General features: G+C 32.6%; 2 protein-coding genes across 2 annotated transcripts; one reads left to right on the forward strand and one right to left on the reverse strand.

The window, feature by feature from the left end:
• LOC117573231 (uncharacterized) lies at positions 1 to 1,567 on the forward strand. Its single transcript, XM_034256282.2, has 2 exons — positions 1 to 252; positions 696 to 1,567. Exon 2 carries the CDS (start codon positions 706 to 708, stop codon positions 1,495 to 1,497), a length of 792 nt encoding a protein of 263 aa, XP_034112173.1. The 5' UTR covers positions 1 to 252; positions 696 to 705; the 3' UTR covers positions 1,498 to 1,567.
• A 30-nt stretch (positions 1,568 to 1,597) lies between these two features.
• On the reverse strand, positions 1,598 to 5,146 carry LOC117573223 (uncharacterized). Its single transcript, XM_034256256.2, is given in 3 exon segments — positions 1,598 to 2,183; positions 2,185 to 3,492; positions 3,881 to 5,146. Coding segments are annotated over 3 exon segments (2,187 nt in total). The 5' UTR covers positions 4,727 to 5,146; the 3' UTR covers positions 1,598 to 2,150.
• Between the last annotated feature and the right edge of the window lie 2,896 nt (positions 5,147 to 8,042).

The following is an 8,042-nucleotide window of genomic DNA, read 5'->3' on the forward strand; positions in this document are numbered from 1 at the left end:
TTGTATTAAATTTGTATGTAAATATCTAATACAATCTAATAATGTAATTAAAACCCTAATCGCAATCTGATTTAATTTTGGAATAAAGGATTGAATAAAATTTATTGTCTTGGAGAGATGTTGCATCCCTTCTGCATGTCTGTAAATCAGGCTATTCCTGACGAAGTCTTGGCCACATTATGTTCATATTGCAAGCTTCACAAACATAAATTCTTTCGGCGCTGCGCATTTTTAATTCCTATTAACTAAATAGTAAGTAAATTCCAAAATATTCTACTTCATAGCGGATGATTAAATAAGTATGTATGCATGAATGTATTCGAGAATTGTGGCAGTGTACTTAAAAAAGATTTAGATTAAGTTTAGAAATAGTAAAGGACATACATACATACATGACAAATGTGTTACAAACATACACATGTCTGAACATACATACATATGTTAAATACATTTGTATGTATGTATACATTTGTATTTATATACATAGATATCGTTATGTATGTATGTCATGTTATTGATTTTTATTATTCAACTTATTCAAGAATATATGTATTTATAATATAGAGATTAGGAATACTTCCCTAATAATTCTACATATGCATGTATATATTCCATTTTTTTCTTACGACTATTGACACACAACTTGCTTAAATATTTTGCAAAAGAAAATCATTAAAATTACAAAATTCTTTCAGAATCCACAAAATGGTCACAATCGAGCAAATAAACAGCTATTTTGCCAATCTCAATCCAGTTGCCCAAAAGATTGCGTTCGACATAAGCGAAGTAAAGGCGGCTTATGATCATGTGTGGTTTACATTGAAGTCAACTGAGCAAGATGATATATTGAATGATACTATGATGAAACCCGAAATAGCTACACGATACAATCAAAATATATTAAGTTTTAACGCTGTTCCTGAAATAAGCGAAGATATGAAGAAAAAGCCAAAGCCTACGAAATGCCAGAAATTTAAAAATAATTATTATAATTATGATAAAAAATCTCTAAATACATTCAATATTCAAAAAGTCGGGTTAAAAATGATCCACGACGAGACCATTGGCGACTACCGCGATGAGCATTCATTCCCATTCAGTTATAAAACCCAATCTCAAATAAACCTATCTGTGATCGTTAGCAATAGCAGTATTTTTGTTAGTGGCGACAGTGATCAGGTTGTCAACGAATCAAGTATTGGTGTTGGCAATGCACCGATTATGACTGTTAATAGCAACCAAAAAATGGAAGACACAGGTAATCAAAGCTTGATTCAAAATAAGACTACAACGGAGGAATTCGCATATTTAAGCGATGACGACCAAAAAACCATATTATCCGATTTGGGGTCGAAAAATACTCGACAAGGTAGTTTAACTTATTCAACTGAAAATGATTCCGAAGATAGTACCAAAGATGAATATGCCGAAAAATGTAAATTATTGCCTGAAAAAGTTCAAATTCCTAAGGGCTTTGATTTTCTTAGCAATTGGTAAATATTTTTTTTTCTAAATAATATGTTTCTGTCGAATAAAAAAAAGTATTAATACGAATATAAGAAAATAATATTGGGCATTATCTTTTGTATGTTGACAGCTTTTGCATATTGTCTTAAGAAATTAAATCATTTATAATTTGCAAATAATTCTTAGACGTTAACTATCAACTAGCTGCCTTAGCAGCTAGCACTCCCTTCTTTTAGTTATTATAATTTTTAACATAGTAATTAACATGTAAATAAATAAATAAATATAATTTGCAAAGCAAAGCAAAGTAGAATCGGAAGTAATAAATATAGATTGCCTAATAGTGTTATTAATACTAGACAATCATGTTGCTTCCATGTCATTGTCTGCATATTATATATTATATATATAATGTATGTAAATATGAAGACAATGACGATATACTACAGAAAAACTACATTTGTAATTTTCAGAAACTTAGATTTGGGTTAGAATCCACAAGCCGACGATTAGCCATAAATAAAATAATTTTAATAAATATACCAATATTGTTTGCTAATATTATTATTATTATTTATATCGAATAAAAATATTTTTCGAGGATTACAATGTACAATATATTGTTAAAACATAACAAATCATAACAAGTCAAAATTCGCTTCCTTTTCAAGAGCAAGCACATTCTATAACTTGCATATTGCTCCATGTCGATATTTTTAGCTTATCACTATGCTCTTCGTCCACATGTAATATCTCGATTTCGGTGAGCTTTGAAGGGACACAGCACGGTCGAGGTACGCGATTGTGATCTTGTTGCCATATTAGACTCTGCAAAAGTGCATGGTGGTGAGCTGGATTGTGGCGTGGAGGACATCGACCCTTGCAATATCCAGCATCGAAAGTTTTTGGCTGAATGATAAATTCGAAACCCTTGATGTTCTTGAAGTCAACGTCCAATTGATGTCGACAACACCGTTGATGCGCTCTATAGCAACTATTTGGCAATTTTTTTATGGAACCTTGGCCTTGTCCATAACGATGGTAAAAATAGTCGTTATGACTTTGATTGTTCCACTTCAAATTTAGAGTTTGTGGGTGAATTGCTTCTTCACTGTGCGTCCGACCAATCTGACCAATAATGTTTAACACCGGCGTCAAATGAAATTGGTCTTGGATGTGGTGGGATGTGGATTCAATTAAATGCGGGTTTAATGTTGAAACTTCACTTAATATCCTTGCTCCTATACGTTTACACTTATCGCATTGTATTTCAATGCCAAGATTTTCGCGAGACTTGTTCAGCCAGGATCGAACTGCTACGGTCACATCGAATTCCAGCCATTGACTGTAAGTTTCATCTCCTCTCGTGGCGCTATAATTCAAATCGTTATCGAACTCAATTTGACGGCCGTCTAGAATTTGACGTTTGTTCAATCTCAGCAATTGATAGACTTTTAAATTTAAAATGTGTTTTTTCCTTTTGCTATTGTTTGGTTTTGGTTTTTGAATGAATGTTTTTGATTTAGGATAGTTATTAATATGATCGTTTTTACAGTCCGTTCCGTTTTGTGCATGCTTTTTATAATATCGATTATTGCTTTTTCGACGAAATGCTTTGGAATCAGTTTCTACTGACCTTGAGTGTATAGCCAGCGATGGATTATATAGAATCATTAGCCTCACATTAGCCTCATTGATTTGCTCGTAGTTGAATTGAGCATCATCTACCATTAATGGGAAGTGTAAAAGAATATTTGTCTTATCGTTTTCCTCCAGTTTGTTATGATTGCCAACACGTCTATGGGAATTCTTAAAGTGTTTCGTTGATCTTATGGCACGTTCACTACTATGCCTTCGTTTACGTGTAATGTCCTTAAATTTACTTGTTACGATGCTATAAATCTGAAGATGAGTTGCAGTATTCTCCATGTCGCCATCGTCATTGTTTTTCCGAATTTCTCTTTTTCTAAGGCGCTCTAAGTATTCGATATATTTCCTTGAGTATTCGATTTGGCTTATATTTGCCTGTAATAATCAAAATAGTTAGCATCGGGTACTATGGGACAAAATTTTCACAGATTAAATTTAATAATAATAGAAATAGAAATAATAGAATAATAATAGAATAATAGAAAGTTTATGTTTATGTTTTTTTTTATTTATGTTTTACAAATAAAATTATACAAGCAATTAAAAATAAACTAAAATATTCTTGTTGTGTGTGTAAGAGAAATGGAAAACATAAAATCTAATGATAAAATGAGAAATAAACAATTATGTGCTATTTAAATTGATGATTTAAAGTAAATAATTATTGCTATTACTGAATATTGCCAAAACATGAGTATTAAAAAAAAACAAAAAATTGTTGCCACACTTTAACGTTATCTTAGTTATTAGATAATCGTCTTACCTTTTTCATATCTGGAAGTTTTTTTAAGCCAAGTCCATTCATAACTAGTTTGGTTAGTTTATCTTGACTATTTTTTGAGTTTTTGTATATATTGTGATTGTTTTTGTGTTCACCTGATGTTGATTTCAATATTTGGCTGCTAGCTTCTTTTTTATTTATAATCTTATGTATTGACGCAGTACTATCTTTAACATTAATATATCGTTTAGTTCGATTTGTCGAGGCAGAAGTGAAAGAATTCACGTTTTGCACGGAATTTGTACTTAAGAACTTATTATTTGCCTCATGGACAACTTGAGCGTAGAAATGTTTAGATTGACTTAAAATTATCAGACTATATCCGTTTTCCTTTCCGTTTGAATGATTGTTATAGTATTCGTAGAAGCTTAGTGGATTTCTTCGAATAGTTTTAGGTATTTGATGAGCCTGATGAGTTTTGTTACGTATAATCTTGAAGCTGTTTACAACTGAATTGGAGTTGGCAATTGATAAAGGAATCGGGTCTAAAATATTTTGAGCATTGGTTTGTTGTATACTTAGGAATGGCAATAGTAAGACAATGATAAGACATAATTTTGTTAATGTGTACGATAAATACATAACATGTGTCCGAAGTCGTTTCAGTTGTTGTATTGCCAGTTCCCGTTCTCTTTTAATATTCAAGAGATTAAATACAATATAATATTTGGATAGATGTTTACTAGCTTCTCCTTTAATAGAATAAATTTGGCGTGCACCTTGCACTAGCCCATGTCGAAGTTGTCCTCCAATTCCTCCAATTTCGAATTTATTATAATTCCAAATACTTTTGATTATTTCGGCATTCTGTTCATTCTGCATTGGCATTTTTATACCACATGGCCTCAAAAACGGCTTACATGAGTTATATATATATTTGATATTTTGTAGATCGCTCGCTACTCTTCTACTCAACAGTTAATTTAAGTAAATTCGCTGTCTGCGTCAGTTGAACATTTTACAAATACTGATAAATTAAAGTAGGCTCCTCGCAAAGTTAAGATTAACTTTAAGATCACAGTGTAACTTAAAATCTTTAATTGCATATGGTTTTGCATACTATATATACATACATACATATATGTATATGTATGTGTGCGTGTTTGTATGATTACAATCTTGTGTTTCACATTAATAAATTCCACGCATTCATTTTGTTTGTTTATTTACTTCCGAATGCAGCAAACAAAATGACAGATAGAAAGCTAAACGAACTTGCTAAACCAGCACTTCAGAACCGACTGACTCACTGAAAACCCCAAAGCAGAGTCAACCGTCAACATTAAACAGCAACAGCCGCACAGTATATGTATATACATACATATACAATATATATACATACATTTGTATATAATCAGACTCATGCTAGTATAGACAAACATACAGACACAAAACATATGACGACATGACACCTACACAATAAAGATGCTACATTGGTGATCGTATATTTAGTAACACTTATTTTTACCACAAATTTCGATAAATGAATATTTTTTTTTTCTTCTCAAGGAACGTATATTTCTATGCTAGTGCATTTTTTGTTTACCCTGGTTCCACCCACACACACACGATACCTTACAACCCTACTTATTCATATTCGTTGACATTGTGTCAAAGGTGCATTCAAATTGACTCTTTTATGCAAAAAATGCTGAATGCAAAACCTTTATGCCACGACAATTCATCGCTATGTAAATAACATGATAAAGCCGACTTCGCGATTTCCTTTCCGTTCTGCTAAAATAATATCAATAAGTGGTCAGTGCAATAATTCTGTTTTCAGTGAAATCACTGTCTGGGCTGTTTCACATATCTATGTAATCTTCGGTTAGGTTAAATCCATAGTACATAGCTGAGAAGAATGCTAGAGAGCCTCGTCGATATTTCGTAATCGATTGCTGGCTATCGCCTCTGCCACATTTCCTACTTCGTCGCTAGGTGGTGTTTTACCAAAACGACACATTCTACGGTCGTCAGCGCCATCTGTTAGACTTTATGCAATTTAGATTTATGAACAACTTCCGAAAAATCCATCGAAAACTGCATTATTGGCACGACAGCCGGCTGACTTGCAACTTCGAGTTTCGAACCTCGGACGCAAAGCACAACTGTACGGTTTTTTCGACATGCCAACTTTTTAACAAATTTGAAATTTTATTCAAACAATATTATTATATTTAGAATCTGTTAATCTTATCTATCTTATTCATATTCGTTAACATTGTGTCAAAGGTGCATTCAAATTGACTCTTTTATGCAAAAAATGCTGAATGCAAAACCTTCATGCCACGACAATTCATCGCTATGTAAATAACATGATAAAGCCGACTTCGCGATTTCCTTTTCGTTCTGCTAAAATAATATCAATAAGTGGTCAGTGCAATAATTCTGTTTTCAGTGAAATCACTGTCTGGGCTGTTTCACATATCTATGTAATCTTCGGTAGGTTAAATCCATAGTACATAGCTGAGAAGAATGCTAGAGAGCCTCGTCGATATTTCGTAATCGATTGCTGGCTATCGCCTCTGCCACATTTCCTACTTCGTCGCTAGGTGGTGTTTTACCAAAACGACACATTCTACGGTCAGCGCCATCTGTTAGACTTTATGCAATTTAGATTTATGAACAACTTCCGAAAAATCCATCGAAAACTGCATTATTGGCACGACAGCCCGCTGACTTGCAACTTCGAGTTTCGAACCTCGGACGCAACGCACAGCTGTACGGTTTTTTCGACATGCCAATTTGAAATTTTATTCAAACAATATTATTATATTTAGAGTCTGTTAATTTTCTTTAGCAAAAATTATGGTTAAAGTGCGCTATTGAAAAATTTATAAATGTAAAACTAATGCATTCATTTGCTAGTGGGGTTCAGATATCTTTGCAAGCTGAAAACTGCAATTTTGAATACGTATTATTCAGTAGTTTTAATAAATTGAAATATGGCAAAAAAAACTGTTGCTGTAGTTAGGCCTAACTTGGTTTTGATTGATAATCTGATATATTTTATACTCTATGAATATATGTATTTTCAATATATTTTGAACTGTTGTCGTTGCCGCTCAGTTGTTGCTACTGGCATTGCTGTGTGACACCTATCGACTCGACTCTATTCCAACAGCAGTGCCTGCCGCTGCCACCACTGTGAAGGCCTATCGATATCAATATAAATTAGGGCAACCGCAATATAAAAGCAGCAACAGACATTGATCTTGTGACTTTTATTAAATTCAATATTAATGATTATTGTAAAGTTGGTGAACCAATTCATTAGTTTTGAACAAATTAAATGGTATGATCCATTTTCAAATCGCTATTACTTATCGATGGCCGGTTCGCTATCGGCACTACAATGAGCAATGAGTATGGCATCGATACATGACGAGAAATAATTAAATAATTTCAACCGAATAAATGGAACGATATTATTGCCGTTATACATATTTCGCCCAATTCCAATAAATATTTTCATATAACATTAATTTATTTTCATATAAACATTTTGTAAATTCTAGTATTTTTATAATTTAATTTTATTTATTTCTAGCATTTATTTTAGCGCGTATTTTTCTTGGTTCTAATTTCGACTATGTGGCAACCTTCTGGGACATATGGCGCGACACAAGCAAACATGGCGTTTAAAAAAGTGTATATCAATAATTAAATTAAAAAAAAAAACGAAAAAACACTTCCAGAGAAGCGGTCACGAGCATGCGCCCAATCGAGTATAGACGTCAATCATCAAATTTCCAATTGGCGGAAAATCTTTGTAAATTGTTTAGATGTATGTAGTTGCCATCTAGCGTACACATGGTCCAGCTGAGGGTCTATCGCTGTTTAGCGTAACCGTGACATTAAATGGATATTTTAATAATAATTGCAACACAGAAGTCTTTTAAAATTGTGGTCTGCGGAAGAAGAATAGTCTCTCTATGTAGGAGTTTATCGAGATATCTGACTAAATAAGATTAATTCGACTTTCAGAGAAATATACATACATATCTATTGTGCTCAAAAAATTGTGTTTATATGACTATGACGGACAAGCTTTCTTCCTTTATTATTATAACAGCAAATATTAAGAATAATATACATAAATATGTACGGGCTGGTAGAAATGAAAAATTTCATATTAATTTTT

The sequence above is a fragment of the Drosophila albomicans genome, chromosome 4, assembly GCF_009650485.2.
Source record: "Drosophila albomicans strain 15112-1751.03 chromosome 4, ASM965048v2, whole genome shotgun sequence".
NCBI lineage: Eukaryota > Metazoa > Arthropoda > Insecta > Diptera > Drosophilidae > Drosophila > Drosophila albomicans.